General features: G+C 31.5%; 2 protein-coding genes and 1 non-coding gene across 3 annotated transcripts; 1 reads left to right on the top strand and 2 right to left on the bottom strand.

The window, feature by feature from the left end:
- Window positions 1-251: 251 nt before the first annotated feature.
- On the bottom strand, window positions 252-1421 carry LOC137828065 (uncharacterized). Its single transcript, XM_068634484.2, has one exon. It carries the CDS (start codon window positions 1419-1421, stop codon window positions 252-254), a length of 1170 nt encoding a protein of 389 aa, XP_068490585.2.
- Window positions 1422-21760: 20339 nt separating this feature from the next.
- ABCG8 (ABC-2 type transporter family protein) lies at window positions 21761-23808 on the top strand. The gene has a single exon (XM_068635432.2). The coding sequence runs from the start codon at window positions 21867-21869 to the stop codon at window positions 23727-23729; it is 1863 nt and encodes a 620-aa protein (XP_068491533.1). The 5' UTR covers window positions 21761-21866; the 3' UTR covers window positions 23730-23808.
- A 1224-nt stretch (window positions 23809-25032) lies between these two features.
- TRNAN-GUU (transfer RNA asparagine (anticodon GUU)) lies at window positions 25033-25106 on the bottom strand. Its single transcript has one exon. It is a non-coding gene; the product is annotated as a tRNA-Asn (tRNA).
- Window positions 25107-27588: the final 2482 nt, after the last annotated feature.

Below are 27588 nucleotides of genomic sequence, written 5' to 3'. Positions count from 1 at the left end.
CCAGAAAAACCTCCTGAGATCGTATTTATAAACCCCCTAACCGGTCTTCCCAAACTTCGCTCTCTGCTTCGTCTTACTGATTGAGTGTTTTGATAGATTCTATCTCTTCTTTCGTCTGGCCTTCCAACCCTTCTTTTGTCTCTTTTTTCCACTTGTTTTTCTCTCCTCTCCAACCTTTCAACCCTTCTTTCATCCAGCTCTCGCCCCCTCGTATCTCTCTTTGGACTTAACCATACTCTTGGATTTCCCCTTTAGACAAAACGTTTTAACTGTCCGGCATGAATCAACTCTTCTATTTTATCTTTCAACCCAATACATTCTTCTGTATGATGACCATGATTTTTATGATATTCACAATGTTTGGTGTGGTCTGCCCTTTCTGGTGTTCTTGCTTTTCTTGGTGATGGTATTATTTCGGCTGCCATGGCTTCCTGTAAAATTCTTGCTCTGTTCGTATTTAGAGGTATGTATTGCTGGAACTTTCGAGCTCTGAATTCTTCTCGGGCTCTTCTTGCAACAGGCGGATGTTCTCTTTCTGTCACCCTCTTCTCGCCTCCATCAACCCTTACTTGGTTTCGAAACTCCCTTAATTCTTCCATTTGCATAAATTTTGATGCCCGTTGCCTTAGTTCATCCAGATTGATCGCAGGTTTCTTGCAAAGACTATCGGCAAATGGTCCCGGTTTTAATGCCGTTATCATATGATGCATGGTGACCTCTGGACTAAGATTTCGGATTCCCAAAGCAACCTTTCCAAAACGTTCCATGAACATTCTTAAAGACTCTCCTTTCTCTTGTCTTATGTTCACTAAGGCGATTGACGTTAAATGATGGGGACGACTAGTTGCAAATTGAGCACCGAACTTTTCTATCAACGTATCAAAACAATCTATACTCCAAGGTGGGAGGCGTGTAAACCAGCTCAATGCTGCCCCTTTCAGAGTTGTAGGAAATACTCTGCACATAACAGCATCATTCCATGTATACAAGCTGATTTGAGTAGTATATATTGCAATATGCTCATCAGGATCCGTACTTCCATCATATTTGTCAATGGTTAAGTTCTTCCAATTGTCAGGCAATGGAGTATCGACTATAACATCATAAAACGGATGTTTTCTGGAAGATGTTCCTGCACAAACCCCAGAGTTTTCAAGCCATCTTCTTCTGGTTTGAGAATTTTCATTATACATCCTCTCGTTCACTTGTATCCCCGGTTGGACAGTTTCGAAAGATGAATTCAAAACCGTTTCCTCTTGTAACTTTCTCCTCATGTGTGCGTTTTCGGCTCTTAACATACTCAATTCTTCTTCATTATTCTTTTTTAACATCTCGAATTCTTTTTGTAATTGGACCAACATTGCCATTGGCATGTTAACATTGTCTTCCCGATCTCCACCTTGTTCTCCTCCTTGACTCATCTTGTCTTTAACCTTTCTCAACTGACCCTCGGCCCCACGGTGGGCGCCAAAATGTTCTTACAACAAGGACCAAGAACACTTGAAATGGGTTAATCAAGACCAATCCTTCAATCTTGGGCTGAATACTATCTTGGGCCGGGTACTTCTCTCCTTGATGGTGCTATCGGCTTCTCCTCTCGGCTGGTACTCTCGGCTGGTGCTCTCGGCTTCTCCTCTCGGCTGGTACTCTCGGCTTCTCCTCTCGGTTGGTGCTCTCGGCTTCTCCTCACAACAGGTGGGGGGCACCTGCAAGTCGCTCCGATGCCAAAGTCAGAAAAGGTTTAATGTTCATCAGATAAAATCACTCTTACCTTTTTCTTGTGCTGACCTCCTATTTATAGGGTTTCGTTGATGGGCCTTCAACAGTACTTTTGGACTTTCTTCTCACACCTCTTTATTACTTTTACACCCCCTTGTGCAAGTTCCTTATTTAAATTGGGCTTTATTATGATTTTTATTATCCTTTCAGGTTTCAGTTTAAACCTCTCGGTTTCAACCTTTTTCCCTTGTTTACTCAATGTTGTTCTCGGCCTAAACCTCTCGGTTTTAGCCTACCAGTACAAAAATAATTGTTTAATGTTCTTTCAGATGAAGAAAAATATATTATTTTATTTTCGATTTAATTTTAAAAAGGTTATCTATTCTTTTATTTTTTCAATATTCACTCTCCAAACAATTAGTGTATGATAAAACTAGAAATAAAAGTGTAATAAAAAATAATTTATGTTATCTCAAAATTTTACGAATAAATAAAAGACAACTATTTTTGGAAAAAAAAAACTACTACTATAAATTAACAACAAACGTAGATAAATATTCTATGAAATACCCTTCACCAATTAAAGAAACTTTCACCATTCACGTTAATGTTCAAGTTTCACGATTTCCAACAATAATCTTTTTCGATGTAAAAAATTAACTTCTAACACCACCAACTAAAAACTACTGGTTCGTTTTGTCAACAAAGTTTAAAAGCAGTTAATATTTCACATTCACGTTAATGTTCAAGTTTCACGATTTCCAACAATAATCTTTTTCGATGTAAAAAATTAACTTCTAACACCACCAACTAAAAACTACTGGTTCGTTTTGTCAACAAAGTTTAAAAGCAGTTAATATTTCACATCCATAACATACTACCAAAAAAAACACGATAAAAAGAACTAAAAGTACATTATACAAATTTATAAAACTTAAACTTAAAAAATTGTACAGTTATTTTTAATATAAATTATGTATGATTTTGGTTAAGAATTATTTTATAAATAAAAGTTATTAAAAAACAAAAGAGAATATTCTTACAAAGATTTGTAACATGATGGTTGGTTGCTATAACTCTACTTCAGTGGCAAACAAGTGTACTCCCTCTCTATGCTATGGTCCTCTGGAGGAAAGGAAGGTATTATCTAGATGCATTAACATTGAAATTCTTCTTAAAGTTTACTTTTCTCTTCTAGTCCTTTTATTCATTATGTTTGTCCAAATCTAAGTTCAATTATTTAGTTTTCTTTTATCTCTTGGTGTTAGGTATGTAATGGAAGAGGTATCGGCACATGCAATCAAATTGAACTTGTACATTGACTCAACTCTTATAAATTAAATTCGAATATTTTATTCAAAGATAAATTCATTTTAAAATAATTAACTAAACATAGTAAGTGTGTACAAAACTTTTCCTTACTAAAAAATTAATTAAATAAGTTGTATCTATCTTTATTAACGTTCAAGAAAAAAAAATTATAAATCGAATAATAATTAATATCGTATATCAAACACTAATTTAAACATTACGTTTTCCGGAAACCTTCACTTCCGATTAAGACAAAAATAAATAACATTCTTAATTCATGACGATACATCAAATACAAAAAGTAAATAATAAACAACTATTATATCAATATCAACGAATTTAAGATTGAAAAAAATATCTTTAAAAAAAAGGAAAGTTTAGGCATTTTAATTTCTTTGTCTTAATTAGCTACGCATTTCAATTTGATAAAAGAATTTATATCACTTAGACATGTACAAATTAGAAATATTCTATTAACATTTTTTATTAATAAGTAAAATTATATATTTTTTAAATAAAATCGTAAAAAACGCCAAATTTTAAAACAAATAATTCTTCAAAAATATAGTTATCTCAACAAGTTTTAGTTTTAAATAGAAAAAAATAGAGCAACTCCCTCTTTCCAATTTTACTTCACTTGAAAAGGAATTATACCTTTTTTAGTTTTGTGATTTTTTTTTCTTTTTATCTAACTTAATCTGCAAACAAAATAATATGTTAATTTTTCTCTTTTTTATTTATTTATACTAATCCAAAATCCAAAGCTTAATATTTTTTATTTAGTTAATTAAAAATAAATCATTTAAATAATGAATTTATTCTAATTAAATTTATGTATTTCTAAATTAACAGTCTCTAGAAAAGATTAGTTTAGATCAAATTTTATCTAAATGTTAACTTTTAAATATTTTATCGGATAATTTATCATAAAACCTGCAATTAAATTATTTATATATATATATATTTAGTTATAAGCTTTAAAAACTTCACTTATTATAAAAAGCAATGCATACTTTTTTGTTTCTTTAAAAGAACTTTAATAAAGCACACACATGCAGACACGTGTACATATGTATTATACTTTTCTTAAAATACATTTAACATGTTATTCGACAAAGAGATATTTACAAATAATATTAAGATGTTGAGAATCATATACCAAACAATAATTAGAAAGATAAATATTTTTTATTAAAATAAATTTACTTAAAAAAATTATTAATTTAACAATTACACAGTAAGAATATATCAGTTTATAACTGTGATGTATTATAATATAATTCTAAAATTACTTTATTTTAATAGAACAATATTTTTTCTCTAGTTATAATTTGATACAAGGTTATTATCAATATTTATTTTAGAATTTAGAATTACATTGTGGCACATTGTAGTTGTAAAGTAATATTTTTCAAAAGAAATTTGTTAAAGTAAGAAAAATAGGTATTTCGAAATAAGTGGTATAAAGGAATGGATATGTAGGTATACATAGTGAAGGAGTGTGTTTTGCATGATTGTGTGTTTGAATTAAGCAATGAACTGGGGTTTTTGGTGGTAATGGTATGAAATGATTAGCTAGAGTGAAAATTGAAACTTAAATATGAGACATTGTGGAGGTTGGATGATATGAGATGGTGATGTTGGAATTGTGGTTGTGGGTGAGAAAAAGAGTGTTTTGTAGTTGCACAGAGGTCAAAATGTGTATTGAGGAGTAGGGCTTTTGCCGTGTACAAGTAGCGAAAATTTCCAAGGCATCATTAATGAGAATAGAAGCATGCCAAAAATAACCAAACGTGGCCCCCTCATGCTATTGTACACTTCAAGGTGCGCCACAATAGTAGATTTGGCTTACCCAAGTGCACAACCACTTCACACACTTAAACAGAGGGCACAACCCAACTCTGTGGTCCCTTCTTTCTGGGGATGTGCTTGCTTCTTCACTATCTACTGCCAACCAATAAACATCAATAAGAGTCACATATTTTTTAACTCAAATATAATCATCTCATAGATATTAAGAAGACTGTTATATGTTATTAAGAAGAGTGTTATATGTTGAGAATCCTCTATCATTACAACAATATAGGAAACAAATAATTTTTCTCTAAAATAAAACAATTTTTTTATATTTAATTGTAAAAGTAACATTTTTTTTTTATAATTGTACTAGTACGACCGAACGACCCAGTTAGTCGTCCAACACTCGGACCAAGTTACCGTCTAAACCATGGTGAGAAGGCCAGGTGACGACACGTGGCCGACCGATCCTTGACGTTGAGCCTAGGGTTGACCAAGTCACAAGGTTAATCCATAGTTAATGGTTGTTTAGCGCAACCCTAAACACAAACCAATTCCTTAATCCGGTCCATCAATGAAGGTCCATTAAGGTAATATAACTAGCACGTATTTCAAGGAAAAATGTACATCATTATCTATAGTACTCTGACACCCGAGTGCTAACACTCCGATGACTTGAGCGTTGGAGTGTCTTCTGCAGGTACCATCCCCTATGGAGCCAGACGACCAAAAGGAGGAATGCGTAGTAGAGAGATTGGAGCATCGTAGGTTGACCGATGATGGAAGCAGGAGCAATCGTTCTCTAGATCTCAAACCCGTTCGAAAACAATAATTATAACTATAATAAAGTATATTACGCTTTAAATATGTTTTTAGTCTATGTCTAATAATATGAAATTGATTTTTGTTGTAATCCAAAATTTAGGTCTATTGTATACTTGTAATAAGCAAATTATTGAAATAGGTCTAGTGTTTTTTTGGTAACAAATTTTTTTAACATATTAATCATAATGAAAATATATTTATTATGTAAAAAAAAAACTTAAAAAACATATTTTAATAATTTTTTATTATAAATATTCAAAAAAATCTAAAATTTGTAAAAAAAAAACTAAAAAGTACAATAAAAAGAAAATATTTAACTCATGTATTATTCACTTTCCATCAAGACTTTACTCCACCTTTTATTTTAAAAGTTAGACTCTTCAAGGTGTACCATATTTATTCTAAACTTTAATTATCTTGTTTTAAACAAGTCTTCCAGTAATGATGGGAATTATGCCTGAACTCCTTTCTTTTCAATTTCTAAGTACACTGACAACTGGTTTTAAATATATATTATTATTATTTGTTAGTTTGAATTAAATTAATTAAATTTTTAATGAGATCTCAAATTTAAATTTTATTCATGAAAAGAGAAATTGAAGATATAGATAGATTTTGCAATGAAGTTGAATAGAGCATATAAAATTATTTCTTTTATAGAATATTAGTTCGTGTAATATAATCGCTTAGCAAAAAGTATTTAATGATAAGGAATAACACAATACATTTTATATTAATTTTTTATGTTTAGTTTTTTCTCTAAATTCTTAAAAATTTCTACCAATACAAAATTTAGAATATAAGAAATATACAAACCATTTCTGGTTATTTTTTTTAAGAACTTGGGTATTTTAATGTCACTTATGACTACAAAAGTATAAAGGGTGTTTCTAAGGTACAACGCTCTTGGAGAAGATAATAAACATAAGTTCCTTACACGGGTGATTACTTTATATAGTAAAGAATATAATAGTTTTTTGCATTCCAAAACAAATAACGAAGACACCCTTAATGAACTACCATTTTGCACTTTAAGTATGCGTAAAATGGATTCAACGAATTTCTATAACTTTCGTGCTTTTTTTTTTTTGTTATGTTTCACTTGTTTATATAAATGTTCTGATAATATAGTTGTGTGAACAATCTTTTCATCCAAAATTATCTTCGTAATTGGTTGAAAAATATAATATTTGAGGTTCGTTATGCATAATCATTAAATTTTTCTTGCTTTTAGCTTCGCATCTTTTTGTAACAAGTTGCATTTCTTTTGAGTTGGAGTTATATAAACACATATATGTAAGCATTTTTTATTCTTATTAATTGTTTCTTTGTTATGAGTTTGTAGACGTTATTGTATCCATAAGACATGTAGAAATTCAGTGTGTTGGACACTATATTTGGAATTGAATTAATTTAAATAGTGTATCTTGTCATTTATGTTAATTTTATATCTAAAAATAATTTGAGCAATTTCAAATAATTTATTTTCCTTTTAGTGGATTAGCTCATGAACCTTCTAGTATTTATTATGTCAAATAGTAAATCGAAAGTGCCCGTAAACATAGTTTGTCTAATCAACGTTATCATTGATAAAAGATAACAAACAATATAAATTTAATTTTAGTTATATTTATTATCATTTAAACTTAAAGATGATTTAATTTCTTTATATTGCATTAGAGCATCCAATCTTATAATAATTTTCATCAATGATAATCAGTTAATTTTAATAATAAAAATTAGTCATAAATTTTTCATGGTAAGAAATGGCGTTAACTTTGAAATTAAATGGCTTTAGAATCTTTATTTTCATCTTCGGAGTGTCAAAGTCCGTAGTACAGAGTGAAAACCATTTACCATGAATGATGGCAAGATTAAAAAAGAGAAAAAGTCTATTCAGGATGTTCAGTTACATTAAAATAAATTAAACTTTTTAAAATCAATCTTTCTAAAGATAATTGATCTAGTGTAATTTATTAATTTATTTGTGTACTGTGTAAATCTATCGAAACAAACTAGATTAGATTATAGAGTGATAAAACAAATATCAATTTGATTTTGAAAATTATCATCAATTAAAATTATCTCTTTCCAAGCATAATGTTATAAGATGAAGTAAACCTTAAGTTTAATTCAATTTTATAAAATTTGAAAAAAAAAATTAAACAGAAAAATATGATTTTGGCTATTCCGTGGCAATGGTTGAAGAAGAAAGGGAAAGAAAATGGCCGATATGTTATGCAGGGGATAATGCGATGCTTCATTGTTTGCTTGAAACTCCCATAGAAAGAATACAGCACAAATACCTAAGCTAGGTTCTATGAACCATTTTAAGAACCCTAATGTTAGTTAAGAAAGTTATACCATAGGGTATTGATTCCCTTAAAACTTGATGAAAGAATGTGCAATGCACCCAGAAACACTACATAAACAGCGACAGAACACTGTTTGTGTCCTCCGAGGATGGTAGATTTGCTATGTTTCCTCACCAGATTTGTGTTCCTTTATTAAGTAAAATGATATACATAAATTGTGATTTACATCACATGATTTTGGATGGGAGAATGATTGAGTCCAATTTCCTGCAATATGTTTCCTGTTTTGGATAATCACATTGTTGGGAGACACTATGATTGGGAATTGAATTGCATGCTTTTAGTTCATTGCATCTTGTGGTTATTTAGAGAAGGTTTTCAAAGCTTGTAAAGGTAAACAATAAAGAGTATTCCACATGTCACCAAATGCATGTCTCTCGTTAAATTCGAGGCTAAGAAAACATAATGGATTTAGTACATTGTCGTTCTTAATAGCGGTTGGTGAGACATAATCGTTTTATTAGACTTGTTCATCTTTCTCTGCATCTCGAGATTAAACAATCCATGTGCACGTAACCCTTCAATTAATTAGGAAACGTAAATAATTTTTTATCATTAATTCAAATGTCCAACACTCTTTTTTAACTGCTACAAATAAGGTTTTAAACGATAAGAGATATATTCGAAAGTCTCATTTTTACTATGTTATCTAGGGTTTTTCTATAAAAGTACAAAAGAAAATGGTCGAAAATTTATAAAATAAAATAAAATAAAAATCTCTCACCACTTCAATCTTCTTCCACCTCTAATAAAAAATATATATGTGGTGAAACCTGTGATACTGTTGCTAAAAAATGGAAGAATGGATAAAAGCAGTTATAAAGAAGGAAGAAATACAATGAATGTTAACAGCTCAAAACTACTCAATAATAAAATGACGGAATAACAATTTACGTAATTTTAAAATTTTAAAAATAAAATAATAAAATAAAATATATTAATAAGAATAAAATTGGAAAAAAGTTGTGTTAAAAAACGATCTCGATAGATATTATTATAGATAATTATTTTAATATTTTTTTAATAATGTGTCTTAAGAACATCCTTTATCTAAAATTATTTTAATTAATTCACTTGACTTAAAAATTCGATTAATTTAGTCAATGGTGATGTTAAATTTATTAACAGTTTTTGTTAGCTTTAAAAGTTATTCTTGATTTTTGCACTAGTCATTTGTTTAAACTCTTTCCATCTATGTAATTATGTAATTTATTTTAGTAATTTATAGTTAATTATTTTCTATATCATGTTATTGTTGCATAATATTTACTAATTTTGTTAAAAGTAATTTCTATTTAAAAGTAATCAATATTATTTCAATAAAAATAATCTGAAAGGAATGTTTTAAAATATATAAAACCAACTTTTAAAAACATGGTTATAAAATAATTTAATCAAGGAAATCCCATTAAAAATAGTCCATCAAGTTTTTCATTAGACATTAATTATCTGCTGATACTTTATAATCATAAAAAATAAAAAAATATTATTCGACAAAGATAGTAATAAATATTTATTTATTTTTTACATTACTTTTAAATGCATTTTATTTAAACTTTGAACGTTACGCTTTTAACACCAAAAAAAACTTAAAGCCTACTTAAAAAGTTTTACACTATGGTCCAATTAATAATGAATTGAATATACGAGAAGATTACTACAAATTAAATATTTTTCCATTAAAATATATATTTTAAATAAAAAAAGTATTTTCATGTTTTGGATTAGATTTCAGGATGATAAAGTAGATTCATGAACCCCAATGAGTGGGACAACATGTGGGACGATATGATGGACATGTTTTGTATAAAAGTATAAAATTTTATTTACATTAATTTTTTTATACATCATTTGATTAGTTAAAGTATTATTGATATTTATTTTATTTTATTAGACATTAAATATTTTTTAATTAAAATATTAAAGTTTTACTCAATTTTATTGTTCTTTCTTATATTTTCATTGTCTACGAAGTGATATAAATGACTACAATCAAATAAATAAATTTAAAATAAAAAAGTTATAATTTTTTTTTAAAATAATGAGTCAATTTGATAGTTCGCCAACTCACTGATTATCAATTTTAACTCTTATAATTTTGAAGGATCAACCCATTCTATCTAACTTTTACTTTTAACGAATTAGTAGTGATGGATCGTTAAAATCTAGCCTTGCACATTTTGCCACCCTTTCTTTATTAAAAAAAAACTGGAACAAGTTGACAATCAGTAGTTAAAATTACAATAACTTTTTTTAATGATTAGAAACGTATTTAAAAGGACAAATGAGTCAAACAATTCTATTCAATAGAGGGCATTATTGAATAAGTTCTCATACTTTTTTTTAACAAAGAAGTTCTCATATTTATATATTAAATAAGTCCTTATAATTTAAAAGTTTAACAAGGTTTAAACGTGAAATTATTTAACTTTTTTTTCTCCCAAAGTGTCTATGTCAATATTTGATTTATTTGTTTATTTTTTATGTTACCCAAGTATTTTGACTTTGAGGTTTGCATACATACATGTGAGGCTACTTTTTCCTGCACATTGATATGTTTTTGAGGCACTCCAAAAACTTTTATAATTATAGAAACACAATTCTTTAAATAAGGTAAATATTTAAAAGAGATGTGGATTTGTATGTATTTTTGAATTGTGTAATTTGAAGATCTCAATTACATAATCTAAAATTAATTAAAAAAATCAAAGTTAACACTCCATTAATACTGAATTTAAAAGTATTTTTTCAGAAAAATATATTTTATATTACATAAATTATAAATTAATATCAAATCCAAAGTAATTTTCGATTTATATAATTTGAAATATTTTTTTTGAAAAATTAGATTATCCAAAAATCCAGTCAATAACTTAGATTACAAAATGACTATTGATATACATAATTTGAAATGGTTATAGAATAAAAAAACAAAAGGATGAAAGACACCATGACAAACCGGTGGATGAGAACAATAAAATACAACTCAAAAAAATGATTTTTTTCCACAATAAAATCACAAAAGAACTATGAAATCTTCTCAAAATTTATAAAGAAGCATCTAAAAAACCTTCAATAAACTCAAATGGGTGTCGGAATGCCTTGGAATGTTGGGATACATGAGGCTGCGTCGCTGAGAAAGATAGAAAGGAGGAAGAAGATAAAAAGTTCTTTGGGATTTTAGAGTTTTTTTTAATTTTTATTGAAGAACAAAATCGTGTTTTCACATTGTTATAGGGTGACCATGGAGATGCTGGAAGAAACAGTTTACATGTGATTGTACGAATAAATATTCACGGTGGCGGGTAAGTGTGGGCTGTAGCCCAAATCGAAATGGGTCCAAATTTTGGAGATGGACTTTGTCAAGTGTTAATATAACTTAATATTTGTTTGGAAATTTTTTCTTAAAAAGATTTAAAAAATAAAAATAAAAATAAAAATAAAAATAAAAATAAAAATAAAAATAAAAATAAAAGAGTGACACTAATTTTTTTCATATATTATATTTTTTTATATAAATTAATTCATATAATTCCTTAAAATTTTAATTTTTTAGATTTTTTTTATTTATTTTTAGAAGTTTTTATGGAAAAAAAAAGTGTTCATAAATCCTTAATCAAAGTACTTTACACTTTAATTTTGTAGCTGACATTAAATGTTTTTATTATTTCTCCAAAAAAAGTGATTTCAGTAAGTCCATTGTTGGCTTGTGAGATTGCATGCACCCTTTGTGATTTTCATATTCATAAATTGTTTGCAATGCCCATCACTTGCACTGTATAGTTTTAATTATTAATAAACTTATTATTGATTTATATTATTTACGAGTAAAATAATCATTGCTTATGTTAATTGTTTTACAAAATATATTATTTTATAATTTCAATAGAAAACACCTTTATAACAGTTCATATATGTTTTGCATTCCTTTATATTTGTCTATATGAAATTTACATTCGTTATACCTGATCGTTGCAAGTTTTAATTTGCTAGGTTTGTATAAGAATATCTTATCCAACATAGGTTTTAGTAATCATATATAGAATTTTTTTCAAAAATTTTCGTATTTTTTTGGTGATTAGTTTTCTCTTAAGAAAAAATATCTTATAAAATTCCCTTGGATGGTTTGAGCCCATTAGAAAAGCCCAATATATTCACTACTAACAAAAATTTGTTAAGCATGAATTATGTTATATATATAAAACACAATTTTAGGTCCCCTTTTAGTGTACTATCAAACATAAATAACCTCTTTAATCTCTTCACACTTTAACTACTTTTTCTCCACTTTCGCTCTTTATTTACTGCATTTTTTTATTAGATTTCTTAAAAACATGTAAAGGTGATTTATGTAAGAAATTCTAAATTTACACTCTTTACTTTTTATATTATTTGTGTAGTTATTACAAATAAATAAATCGATTTCTTTTGTGTTCACATTTTAACACTCATACTGAGATTTTTCTTATTATTTTGTGATTCTAATTTGAGTCTAGGTCTTTTGGAATAGTTAAATTGATTACTTAAAAAATATTTATATAAAAATCAACCACCTTAATTAATTTGACAACTCTATCATTCATAAAAAAAAACTTTTTCCACATGCATGAATTGTCACGGACAAGAACGGTAAAAATATGTTAAACTTCCCAAAAATAAATAAAATATTAATTTTTGTATCGATAGGGTTCGCACGATCGAGACTCTGACTTGACATTCGGTCTAGATCGACCGACATGATCAACAATGAAACTGATTAATTACCCAACATTTGTTAATCTGCTTCTACTAAGTCCATTAATGACAAAGGGTTCACAATAATAATATAAACAAGCACAAATCTTAAAAGATCAGGTACGCAATCATTTAATACCAAATACTGAGTGTCAAGTGCTAAAGTCTAACTTGATCGTTGGAGTGTCTTTTGCAGGTACCATCTGAGTCTGGAGTTAAAAGGGGGAAGAAGTAGAAGAACGAGAGTAGTAGGAGTTAATCCGAGAAAAATGAATGAGGTGTAGACCGACCTATCAAGAAGTGGTTCAATCATTCTCTCACTCTGAATCCTATTGGAGAACAATTTTCTATTGTAAAAAACTCACTACAAATAATCAAATAAACATACAAAATAAATAAAGTTTCATAACCTTTCATCAAAGGTCAGTATGATTTGGACAAACAAGAATGTTGGCATAAACCCTACTCATTCAACTCCCACATATTGAACTAACTAGAAGAAAATTTTAGGACTCTTTCTTCCTACACCTCCATACCTTCTTCTGCCACCCCCATACTAAATGTAAAAGTACCGTTTTCTCCTTTGTTGTGCCACCTCCATACATAATCCGGAACCTGTTTTTGAATCCGGAAGTGTTCTTGAGATTTATAAATTCCGGAACTCTTTTTTGCATTTGAAATAAGCTTATGGATTATGTAATCTGGATATATTCCGGATTACATAATCCGGAAGTCAATCTTATATTTAGAAAAGACTTCCAGATTATGTAATCCGGAAGCTAATCACTCCTAAAAAAAAAAGGCTTCCGGATGACATAATCCGTAAGCTAATTTTATGTATAGAAAAGACTTCTGGATTATGTAATCCGGAAGCTAATCACAAAAGACTTTCGGATTACATAATCCAGAAGCTAATTCTGGATCTAGAAAAAGACTTCCAGATTATGTAATCCGGAATATTAATAAAGGGTATTTTTGGAATATAAAAATATATGGGGGTGGCACAAGAAGGTATGGAGGTGCACGAAGAAGCAGCCCAATTTTAGTTCAAATGTCATCATTCAGATGACATTTCAAGAATTCTTTATTTGTTGGAGGATCAAATAGTTCATATTACATGCATAAAAAGTATAACACTTTATTATAAGATTAATATTTCATCTATATATGATATATAACGTGAGGTTCATGCTTCCTAGGTATATCTTTAGTTTTTATTAATTTCAAGGAATTATTTTCTTCTTTTTTTAATTTTCTATCATAACTTTTAATTTAAACCCGACATAAATATAATTCTTGACTTATTGCAATAATACTTTAACACCGGTTAAATTCACCATGACACTTAAATAAATTGTTATTTTATTATAATATAATATTTTATTTTAAAAAGTAATTAATTTTTACTAAAAATCATTAAATATAAAAAATCGAAATAATTAGTTATCATTTTACTAAATTAGAAATAATTTTATATACTAAAAAAATTAATGGTATCTAAAATAATTTATATTATTAATAAAAAATTTATAATAGTTTTTAAATTAATCTAATTAAGATTTTAACTACTTATTACATTATATTATAAATTAGTCTCAATTACTCTTTCAGAGTCTAATTTAAAATATAAAATATTAGTAGTTAAAATCTTGGTGACTAATTTAGATATCAATTTAGAAATATTTTATAAATTTTTATTAATAATAAAAACTACTTTAAATACAAATAATTTTTTATTCTTTAAAATAATATTTAATTTAATTGATACAATACTTAATTATTTTTATATCTAAATTTAATTATTATTTAATAAAAAAATTTGTTGGGTAAATTCCCTATCTAGCACCATTTATATTTTTATTTCCCTAACTAGCACTCTTTTGTTTTTATTTTCCTATCTAGCACTCTTTTGTTTTTATTTCCCTATCTAGCACCCTTTTATTTTTTATTTCCCTATCTAGCACCATTTCAAAAATAAATTAAAAAATAATAAATTAATTTTTTTTTGATAATTTTAATTTTGAATGCATTAAAAAATAAATATTTTAATGTTTAAAATAGTTAGAAATATAATTAATGAATAAAGAAATGTGTTTTTACAAAAAAAAAAAAAATTAAAATGTTTAGTTTAAAAATTATTTTTCTAAGAATGAATAAAATAAAAAATTAAACTCTACAACAACATAAAAGTTGAATATATAAACATAAATTAGTATTTATTTTTATTATTATTGATGATGTAATTATGTTAATTTTAAGTAAAAAATACAGGACATAATTATAAAAAAAACAAAGTTAAATAAGGACTGATATGAACATAAAAGAACAACATGATCCAAAAAAGAATGTTCATATTGTCAAACACCAAAACACACAGAAAGAATATGTCCCAACATGACTGGATTTTGCACTTCTCGTCATTAATTATGTTTCATTTCGCACAAACTATTTAATGTACCATTGAAGAAAATATTAAATGAATTATCATCTTTCACTTATTTTCATTTTTATGATCAACATATACTTATTTAGTATCGCCTTATATATCTTATATTTATCTTATTTGGATTTATTTTTATATCTTTTATCTATATCTTAATTTGTTTTGTCTTTGTTTTATATCTTTTATGTTTTTAGTCATTATTTTTTTCTACCATTCTTTTTTTTTTATTGTTGCTGTTTTTATTTTCTAGACTCTTTTTTTTTTATTTTTTGCTTCTCATTTTTAAGCATTAAGTGTAACATTTGCATTAGTTTTTTTTTAAGATTTTTCATTTAGGATACACACTTCAATATTACTTGTGTATCCACTATTAATTAATACTAATTGACTTTGGTTTTTTTGTAATTATGTCATGTATTTTTTACTTGAAATTAACATGATTACATCATCAATAATAATAAAAATAATTAGTAATTTATGTTTATAGATTCAACTTTTATGTTGTTGTAGGGTTTAATTTTTTATTTTCTTCATTCTTAAAAAAAATAATTTTAAACTAAACATTTTAATTTTTTTTATTTTATTTTATAAAAACTCATTTCTTTATTCATTAATTATATTTCTAACTATTTTAAACATTAAAAATATTTATTTTTTAATGCATTCAAAATTAAAATTATCAAAAAATAAATAAATTATTATTTATTTATTTATTTATTTTTGAAATGGTGCTAGATAGGAAAATAAAAAATAAAAGGGTGCTAGATAGGGAAATAAAAACAAAAGGGTGCTAGATAGGGAAATAAAAACAAAAAGGTGCTAGTTAGGGAAATAAAAGTCTAAATGGTGATAGATAGAGAATTTACCCTTTTTTGTTGTGTTTATTATTTTCATTAAAACTATCTTTGTTCGAAACTTAAACTATGAACGGATATTTGTAAGGCCAAACATGTCTTCTTAATTCCTATATATATAGTTGGGATATTGCGTTGACACGGGTTTTCCTTAAACCTACATGACAGTTGTAAAGGAGAAAGATAAGAGGAAAAAAAACTACATTAAGCAAAATGTAAGTCCTAAAATTCGTTTCACAAATTTGCGTTAACTTTTGTCTGCCATTTGTGATATCAATCAAACTTCATGCATTGTTCCTCTTGTAAAGACTTTCGATAAGAACATATAAATGAAAGTGTTCAAGCACAGCCACATAATGTATAAGTTCATAAGTTTGTTTTAAAAATAAAGTATCTACATATGATGCACTTTTAAAAAATTATGACATATTTTTATCAAAATAATCTGAGAGCTCTAAATACTTAAGGATTTTTTCCTTGCAAAATTTCATTCAAATATAATTTGTTGTAATGAAAAATCGTCAGGAAAACCTTTCTTTGCGTACAAGTGGCGATAATGCGAGCTGACTCATCCTTTATTAGTTTGTCTTGTATTTGGTTCATAAAATAGAGGTCTGATTAATCTATTTCGTGCAAAGAGTGTGAACTCATTTTACTAACCCACTTCATATAAAATGTAACCCGTAATATGATAACCCCTCACATGAGACGTAAAGAATTTGAAACACTAAAGACTACATACATTCATATCGAAATAGATGACATAAGTGTTGGGAAAAACGGGTAATTTTTCCACTAAAACAAAACCCTAACAGAGCTACCCGACAAATAATATTGAATAAATAAAGCAGAATAATAAAAGAGATAAAGAAGAAAAAACACACCCGAAAATTGTTAACGGAGTTCGACCAATTTAGCCTAATCTCCGAGCACAGCAAAAACAACTCTCTTTTATTATTATGGGAGAAGATATTACAAATTGGGATATATAACAGTGAAGGAGGAGAGTTTAATTTATAACCCTCAAACCTCCTTCCCAAACAATGAACCCACCGATGTGGGACTTCGGATTAAGCCAAAATCAACAAATCTCCACCTTGACTTAATTTCAAGTCCCACCTAAAACAAATATTCTCAAAACATAACAAAAACAAACTTTGCAGTGCTTCAAATTTGCGCCTCCGGGCGCCAACTTCAAATGTGCAAGATATTTCAAGTCCCACCTAAAACAAATATTCTCAAAACATAACAAAAACAAACTTTGCAGTGCTTCAAATTTGCGCCTCCGGGCGCCAACTTCAAATGTGCAAGATATTAACCAAGTCTAAACAATGTTCAAACTTGGTCCTTGTAACCACCTTGGTGAGCATATCAGCAGGATTCTCCGTAGTGTGAATCTTCTGGAGAACAATCTCCTCTTCTTCGAGAATCTCACGCACAAAGTGATAACAAACATCAATGTGCTTCGTCCGTGCATGAAAGACATGATTCTTTGCTAAATGAATAGCACTCTGACTGTCAGAATATAACTCAAGTTGTTTCTGACCAACTCCCAAGTCTTTAAGCAACCCATGAAGCCAAATTGCTTCCTTCACAGCCTCTGTAATTGCCATATACTCTGCCTCTGTTGTAGACAAAGCCACCGTAGACTGCAAGGTAGACTTCGAACTAACTGACGCTTTTGCTAAAGTGAACAAATAGCCAGTAGTAGACCGTCGCTTATCCAAATCACTTGCATAATCAGAATCACAATATCCAACTATGCATTGACCAAGTGATTCATCTTGCTCAAATGTCAATCCAACATCTAAGGTACTTTGGAGGTACCGTAGAATCCATCTCACAGCTTGCCAATGTGCCTTGCCCGGATTATGCATGGACCTGCTAACAACACTCACAGCCTGTGAAATATCTGGTCTTGTACACACCATTGCATACATCAAGCTTCCAACTTCATTTGCATATGGGACTTTCGCCATGTATTCTCGTTCTTCATCAGTCGTCGGAGTAAACGACTACTCAATTTCAAATGAGGAGCAAGTGGGGTACTTACAGGTTTTGTATCTTCGTGTATACCAAAACGTTGTAGTACTTTCTGCAAATACTGCTTCTGTGACAGCCAAAGTTTTCCCCTCTCTCTGTCCCTGTTTATCTCCATGCCGAGAATCTTCTTAGCTTCCCCCAAATCCTTCATCTCGAACTCTTTACTCAATTGAGCCTTTAGCCTATCAATCTCAACTTGGCTCTTTGCTGCAATCAGCATATCATCAACATATAAGAGTAAGTAAATGTAGGAACCATCTTCAAGTCTGCGCAAATACACACAGTGATCATATTTGCTTCTCTTGTACTTCTGATCCTTCATGAACTTATCAAATCGTTTGTACCACTGTCTCGGAGATTGTTTCAGTCCGTACAACGATTTGCTAAGTTTACAAACCCAATCTTCTTTACCATCAACCTTGTATCCTTCTGGTTGAGTCATATAGATTTCCTCCTCCAAATCACCGTGTAGGAACGCGGTCTTTACATCAAGTTGAGCAAGTTCCAAATTCAACTGTGCTACCAAGGCCAACAAAATTCGAATGGAGGAATGTTTAACAACTGGAGAAAATACCTCATTATAATCTATTCTCTCCCTCTGAGCAAAGCCTTTAGCAACCAACCTTGCCTTGTAGCGAACATCTTCTTTATTAGGAAATCCTTCTTTCTTTGCAAATACCCATTTGCACCCAATTGCCTTCTTACCTTTTGGTAATTGTGCCAGCTTCCACGTCTTGTTCTTCTTCAAAGACTGCATATCCTCTTCCATCGCACCTGCCCAATTACCACTCTCTGAACTCAGAATGGCTTCTGGGTAAGTGGATGGAATGTCATCAACAACTGGAAGTGCATAGGCAACCATATCCATGAAACGAGCTGGCTTCTGAATATCTCGTCTCTGTCTTCTAACTGCAATTGGCGCTGATTGCTGTTGAGATTCTTGGGTAGGAACCTCTTCCTCATCTGACTCTTCTTCTGCCATAGGAGAGTCACTTGTGGTATTTCGTGTTGGGATCACCACTGTCGGCTCAAACTCCACCTGCTTCCGGGCACACTCCACCTGTTGTGGAGTACTATAAGCTCCTTCTGGATTTACCTTCTTTAACATGGAAGATTCATCAAAGGTAACATCCCTGCTGATAATCGTCTTCTTTGCCTCTAGACACCACAAACGGTATCCCTTCACTCCAGGACTAAAGCCCATGAAAAGAGTATTCTTTGCCCGTGGATCCAACTTTGATTCAATCACATGATAATATGCAATAGAACCAAAAACATGCAAAGAATCATAATCAGTTGCAGGTTTTCCAGACCATACCTCTAACCGGGTTTTGCCATCTATAGCAGATGATGGCAAACGATTGACGAGATGTTGAGCGTATGTCACAGCCTCAGCCCAAAACTCTCTGCCTAACTCAGCATTAGACAACATACAACGAACTTTCTCCACAAGTGTCTTGTTCATACGCTCCGACACCCCATTCTGCTGTGGTGTTTTTCTAACAGTGAAGTGCCGAACTATGCCACAATCTTGACATACCTTGAGGAACGGATCACTCTTGTATTCTCCTCCATTGTCTGTTCGGAGAACCTTAATCTTCCTTCTTGTATGGTTTTCAACTTGAGCTTTCCACTTAAGGAAATTCAAGCACATCATTTTTGTTTTTCATAGTAAACACCCAAACTCTCCTAGAAAAATCATCAACAAAAGTGACAAAATAATGCCTACCTCCAATTGACGGAGTCTTGGCAGGTCCCCACACATCTGAATGCACATAATCCAGAATACCCTTAGTATTGTGAATTGCAGTGCCAAACTTCACTCTTCGTTGTTTTCCCAGAACACAATGCTCACAAAATTCAAGTTTGCAAGCCTTCGTACCTTTCAACAATCCCTGCTTGGTAGGAATTTGCAAGGATTTCTCTCCAGCATGTTCCAACCTCATATGCCATAACTTCGTTGCCTCAACATCCTTCTTAGAGCTAGAAGTTGTTGTCGCTATTGTCCCCACCATTGTACTACCTTGATAGTAATACAAATTGTTCTTCCTCACGCCTTTCAACATCACCAGTGCTCCAGAAGTTGCTTTAAGAACTCCATCTCGCATCGTCACAACTAGGCCTTTAGATTCTAAAGCCCCCAATGAGATGAGATTCTTCTTCAACTTTGACACGTACCATACATCCCACAAAATTCTGGTGGATCCATCATGATTCCGCAGCTTGATTGAACCTATCCCAGCTGTCTTACATGGATTATCATTACCCATGTAAACAACCCCGCCATCGAGTTCTTGAAATTCAAAGAACCATTCCCGAATGGGACACATATGATAGGTACAACCTGAATCCAATATCCACTCATCTGGATACGATGATGCTGAAAGCGAGACAATTAAAGAGATATCTGATTCCACATCACTTTTGCATTCTGCAACATTTGCATCTTGTGGAGCATTCCCTTTCTTCTGCAGTTTTGGACAGTCTTTCTTCCAGTGTCCTTTCTCATGACAGAAAGCACACTCATCTTTGGCAACGACTCGATCTTTAGACTTAGACCTCCCTCTTCTTCCCTTTGTCTGACTTTGCTGACGACCTCTTGCCATCACAAACTCAAAATATTGTATTCAATATTACAAACAATTTCAAACAACCCAAGGCGAACCTTCGGCTCTTGATACCACTTGTTGGGAAAAACGGGTAATTTTTCCACTAAAACAAAACCCTAACAGAGCTACCCGACAAATAATATTGAATAAATAAAGCAGAATAATAAAAGAGATAAAGAAGAAAAAACACACCCGAAAATTGTTAATGGAGTTCGACCATTTAGCCTAATCTCCGAGCACAGCAAAAACAACTCTCTTTTATTATTATGGGAGAAGATATTACAAATTGGGATATATAACAGTGAAGGAGGAGAGTTTAATTTATAATCCTCAAACCTCCTTCCCAAACAATGAACCCACCGATGTGGAACTTGGAATTAAGCCAAAATCAACATAAGACGTAAAGAATTAGAAACACTAAAGACTAAATACATTCATATCGAAATAGATGACATAAGTTACTACATATTCATATCGAAATAGATGACATAAATTAGAAAAAAAAATACTCTTACGATAAAAATTAAAGACATAATAAAGAGCAATTATCCGTGTGTCATCATTTATAAATAAACTTTTATATTATAAAAAAATACATTCTGCCTTCTTATAATATTTATTTTTCACACTGTTATTCAAATAACTTATACAAATTTACATAATATAATAATTTATAAATAATTACAATTAACGCATTATTACAAATCTAAATTTTCCCATTCTCTTTAAAATAATATAAATATAAAAAATAATTTTTTAAATTTACAAATATACCACACAATAAAAAAAATTAAAACCTTCAATAACACAACTTGTATTAGACTTTAATTCACATATTAATCAATGTCGTGCAACTCCCACAAGATAACCCATAAAAAAATCGTGAACCATAATCACTACTTCATCTTTAATTTACACTTCAAGATCGTTCCTGATCAAATCGATAATAAATTTTTTTTTACTCGGTAGTAAAATTCTAAATTACACCAATTTCGTTGAAAAGGCACCATTACTAGAAGCCACCTTGTACAAAAGAATAAAATATAATCCAAACAGCAAAGGCCATAAAACTTAACTACACCACCTTTTTTAAATTATTTCTCTCTTTTGTCTCATTCTATATCACCCTTATACACTTCAACTCACAACACATGGAATGCAAATTCATACATCCTCACTCTCACTCCCCTCCATGGAACACCAATCACCACCACCGCCCCCGCCGCCTCCGTCACCACCACCACAACCACCCAAAACCTACACACTAACCGCCACCTCAATATGCTACACCAAATCCTCCTCCAACAAACTGCCTCCCCTCTTCAACCATTGCACCACCACCCCTCCAGCCTACATCCTCAAGGACGTCTCCCTCACCGCCCACCCCTCCCAAATCCTAGCCATCGTGGGCCCCAGCGGCGCCGGGAAGTCCACCCTCCTCGACATCCTGGCCACCCGCACCCTCCCCTCCCACGGCACCCTCTCCCTCAACTCCTCCCCTCTCCTCCCCTCCTCCTTCCGCAAGCTCTCCTCCTACGTCCCCCAACACGACCACTCCCTCCCTCTCCTCACTGTCTCCGAAACCTTCCTCTTCGCCGCCACCCTCCTCAAACCCTCCTCCCCCAACCTCCCCGCCCTCGTCTCCCAACTCCTTTCCCAACTCCGCCTCTCCCATATTGCCCACACGCGCCTCGCCCACGGCCTCTCCGGCGGCGAACGCAGAAGGGTCTCCATCGGTCTCAGCCTCCTCCACGATCCTGCCGTGTTACTCCTGGACGAACCCACTTCGGGGCTTGACAGCACTTCCGCCTTCAAAGTCATACAGATTCTCAAACAAACTTGCCTCTCTCGCAACAGAACCATCATCCTCTCCATCCACCAACCCAGCTTCAAGATCCTCTCCTGCATTGACAGGATCTTGCTTCTTTCCAAAGGAACCGTCGTTCATCATGGAACCGTTGCCACCTTACAAGCCTTCTTGCACTCCAATGGCTTCACCGTCCCTCCCCAGCTCAATGCCTTGGAATATGCCATGGAGATTTTGAATGAGGTGAAGCCTCTCCCTCCACCCAGTCTTCCTGAGTCGCCCGAAAGTTCAAGTTCAAGTTCAGTAAATTTGGTTTCTGATGGTGGTGGACGAAGTAGGAGCAGTAGAGAGAGCATCATGTATAAAAGCTCTAGGGTGCACGAGATTTTCACTCTTTATATCAGGTTTTGGAAGATTATTTACCGAACCAGGCAACTTCTTTTGACCAACACTGCTGAAGCGCTTCTCGTGGGGCTTGTGTTGGGAACTATTTATATCAACATAGGGTTTGGTAAAGAAGGGATTGAGAAAAGGTTTGGTCTATTTGCTTTCACTCTCACGTTTCTCTTATCTTCCACCACCGAAACCCTTCCCATCTTCATCAACGAGAGGCCTATCATATTAAGAGAAACTTCAAGTGGGGTTTATAGGCTTTCCTCTCATCTCATTGCAAATACGCTTGTTTTCTTGCCCTACTTGTTCGTTGTTGCTGTTATATATTCTATTCCGGTTTACTTCTTAGTTGGCCTTTGTGCTTCATGGCTTTCTTTTGCTTACTTTGTTTTGGTTATTTGGGTCATAGTTCTCATGGCAAACTCCTTCGTCCTCTTCTTGAGCTCTCTTGCACCCAACTACATTGCTGGAACTTCGCTCTTGACAGTGCTTCTCGCAGCGTTTTTTCTCTTCTCTGGTTACTTTATCTCCAAGGATAGCTTGCCCAAGTACTGGCTCTTCATGCACTTCTTGTCCATGTACAAATACGCTCTTGACGCTCTTCTCATCAACGAGTACTCCTGCTTGGTGACAAAGTGTTTGATATGGTACCAAGAGAATGAACAGTGCATGATCACTGGTGCTGACGTGCTTCAGAAGAGAGGGCTCAAGGAGAGTGAAAGGTGGACCAACTTGTACTTCTTGATAGGGTTCTTTCTGCTGTATCGTTTGCTTTGTTTCTTGGTTTTGATTCGGAGGGTCTCGAGATCCAAAACATAGTAGACAGACACCGAGACATGATGATCAAAATCAAACGTTGTAGTATTTTCCTTCATTGTATGAATTGGTTTTTGTTTTATTTGGTTTCTATAAGTATATAATCTGAAATACATAGAAAAAGTTTGATTTATAGATATGAAGTGGACTTTTCGTTCTCTTTTAAATTGGTGTTATTCTAAATATTCTCATTTCTTGATTAGATATAGTTGTTCCCTTTCTCAGCAGAACCCCGTAATTTTGGATAATTGGATGATTTAATACAAGTGTGTGATATTTCATTTTCTTAAGACACACCACAACAACAAGCTGTATCTTTCATAGTATAGGCACATGATGGCTACGCACAAAAACTGACACGTTCTATAAAACTTTTGTAGCCCTCTTTATTCATTTATTCAAATTTATAAAACTTGTAATGATATATTCGTAATTTCTAATTTTAATAATAAAATCTTATCAATCTGAGGTTCTTGGAGAGGTGAGTTGAGGGTTTAATGGGTTAAATTGTTGGATTTGTTTGAGTTTGTTGAAGTCACGGGTTGCGTTTGGTTGGAAAGAGAGAGGAAGAATCCAAAAGGGTCATTATCATCATGGAAGAGGTTTTGTCATGTGGCTAAGTAGCTTTGTTGCTGCTATTCTTTTGTCTGCTGTGACTGTGAGCTTCAGTGTTTTGATCACGGGTTCTTCATTCATGGTCCCGTGAACCTTGTTCAGTGTTGGGTTGGGGGTTGCATATAATATTTTCGATATCATACGTCACTTTTCGCCTATCATACACTACTGGACAACCACGCAGAATCAAAACAAATTATGAACAAAAATATATTTTTGGAAAATATTATAGAAACTGCTATTCATTACACTGATAAGAATGAAGATTGGGGCTATATTAGTTCAAAAATTATATTGGTGCAGTGTTAATAATATAAATTAGCAAACACAGAGGGATAAGAAGAAAATACTATAATCATCAATGCAAGTAGAAAACAGTACGTACGTGGATCCCACATAATCAGATTTCATCCCATAATTGACTTTACAATGGAGTTCACCAGCTTTATCTTTATTGATACTATTTTATTATAAGGATATAAATATAAATATCATTTAACTTAATTATTTAGTTCTCTCTACTTTTTGCCATATTTGCTCTCGGAGATCCAACAAAGTCATGGGGTGATCTAAGTTTGAGGTTTTCAGTGAAAAAGCTTGTCGAAGAAAAAACCAGACATGTTCAGTGACAGAGATTCAAGTTTCGTCACAACTGAATGGGTTTATATAAAAAAAAATAATTTTGGAAAAACGCTAGAAGGAGGGGTTGAACCTCCGACCTTGTGGTTAACAGCCACACGCTCTAACCAACTGAGCTATTCCAGCTTTTGATAAACTTACAGATATTACTTATTTATTCGCTGTAATGAAAATGGCCTACAATTTCACTTTGTTTCATTTTATAATTTTGTAACTCAAACAAACTTACTTACGTCCTTTTTTTGGATTGGATATCAATATAACATTTTTGGTGTTTGATTGGTGCCCTAGTAAATTAATACCTTTTAAACAAGCTTGTTTATTCAGGTGTGGTTTTTTATAAACTTCTTTAACTAATGAATTCAGTTTATGCATCTGATAAATAATGAGTCGACTTAATTTATTATTAGCATCTTTATGCTCAGTAAATTTATAAATCTAGTAGAATATTTTAGAAATGAGTAAATTTTAAAAACAATTTATAAAAATGGATAACTTGTATGAGAGGGGATGATTTTAATTTAAAGAAGTCGTGATTTTTCATTCCGGTTAATTTTTTTTTACAATTCAAAAGCCGTATGTGTTGGAGATCCCACATCGACTAGAGATTAGAGCCTTTCATACTTGTATATAAGTGGGTGCAAACCTCACCCCATCGAGCCGGTTTTATGGGGTTAAGTTAGGCTTAAAGTCCACTTTGTAATATGGTATCAGAGGCATTTTGAGTCTATCCTAGCGAGTGTTTGTGTTGGGCCTATCGTGCCACCCGCTATCGGGCCGTTATCGGACCACCCATAATATATAGTCCCACGCACGAGCTTCTATCTATCACTCTCGGCGTGAGGGGGGTGTGTTGGAGATCCCACATCGACTAGAGATTAGAGCATTTCATTGTATATAAGTGGGTGCAAACCTCACCTTATTGAGCCGGTTTTATGGGGTTGAGCTCTGATACCATGTTATGAAAGAGTGGACTTTAAGCCTAACTCAACCCCATAAAACCGGCTCATGGGGTGAGGTTTGCACCCACTTATACTTATATACAATGAAAGTCCTAATCTCTAGTCGATGTGGGATCTCCAACAGTATGTGAAGAGAAAACTTTCAATTTATTTTTTAGAATCGTTCTTCAAAGCAGGTTTTAAACCTTTATTTTTCTTCTTCCAAAAAATGTTTAGTTTTTTAGAATTTTAGAGACGATTACTTTTTAACGAAGTTGAGGTCGTGCTTTTCAAGCACCAGTTTTCTTTGTTTTTCATTTTTTTTCAAATGTTGTTATGTTTTTATTACTCAATTTAGGTTTATTTATTTAAATATTAAGATTTGAATAATTTAGTAATTTGATTATTATGTTTGGTTTATTAAAATAAATTTATTTATAGTTGTTTATTGTTTGAGACTGTTTATAATTGATTCTGCAAAAGAAAATCCTACATCATACATATAATGTTTTATTACATTTTTTAATCTACATAATTTTTGAAATCAACAAATGTAATAACATAAAAAATAAAAAATAAAAACACATAACCCCCCACTCCATTCTCTCCTCTTTATTTCCATTTCTCCAAACTCTTTTCTTTTTTTCTTCATTTCTTTCTCCATACATCATCTATTTTAAAATCTGATCGCACCACATCCTAACTGAAGAGTTAAAGAACATTTATACCTAATCAGATTTTCAAACAGAATAAGTTCTTTTTTTCTCTAAAAATCCTTCATTCGTTGTTCTTTCTTAAGATTTATTTATCAATCTTGGTGGGATCACTTGAGAAAAGTAATCATCTAAATCTATTCTACTATATACTGAATTTTTGTTATGTTTGGATAACTTGCATTAGGCCTTTATATCTTAAAGCATATCCGAGAGGATAAAATTATAGAGGTTGCTTGGAAAGCAAGCAATTAAGGTAAATGAAACTACCTTTAACTTTCAATAGTACCCTAGATTAGAAGATTGAATGTGGAGGGGATGTAGTCCCAAGTTTCAATTTCTCTTACAGGGATGTTATTTGATAAAATTGTTTGATTTTATGTTGTGTGAACATGTATAAATATTAGATTTTGATAGTTTGAAAGTTAAATATTGTTTTCGATGTTGGAAAGGTTATTGAATGTTATGTGATTAAATGATATCTATTATATATGAATGATGAAAATTGTATTAAATTGATGTCATACATTTAAGATAATGTATGAGTTATAGTTTAATGGTACCTTATGTATGAAAAACCTATGTTTAGCAGAGATTCTCCAGTTTCACGGATAATCTAAGTCATGTAAACTAAGATATTTGGTGGTGAGAAGCTGATGAGGAGATTATATAAACTGGGTCGCGCTGTAGACACTTGGTATTGATGTTTGAACTTACTCTGATCCTTGATGTAGGAATTAGATGTTAGTCTCTAGTAGGGACATACTTAATGAGTCTTCTAGAAGAAGATGGATTCATGTGTAGTCAGTGTGATTGAAATGAAATCAAAGTATTGGGAATTGAAATGAAATCTAATGATTGTGATTGAAAATAAATCCATGTGTGATTTATATGAATGATGAAATTGGTTCTTTTTGCATGAATTAAATATGTTATAAATTTTTTTTTCATTAG

Source organism: Phaseolus vulgaris, chromosome 7, assembly GCF_051622355.1.
Source record: "Phaseolus vulgaris cultivar YP4 chromosome 7, ASM5162235v1, whole genome shotgun sequence".
In the NCBI taxonomy this organism is placed as follows: Eukaryota; Viridiplantae; Streptophyta; class Magnoliopsida; order Fabales; family Fabaceae; genus Phaseolus; species Phaseolus vulgaris.
Note: the sequence above shows the minus strand (reverse complement) of the source record. Positions and strands in the feature narration are given on the sequence as shown.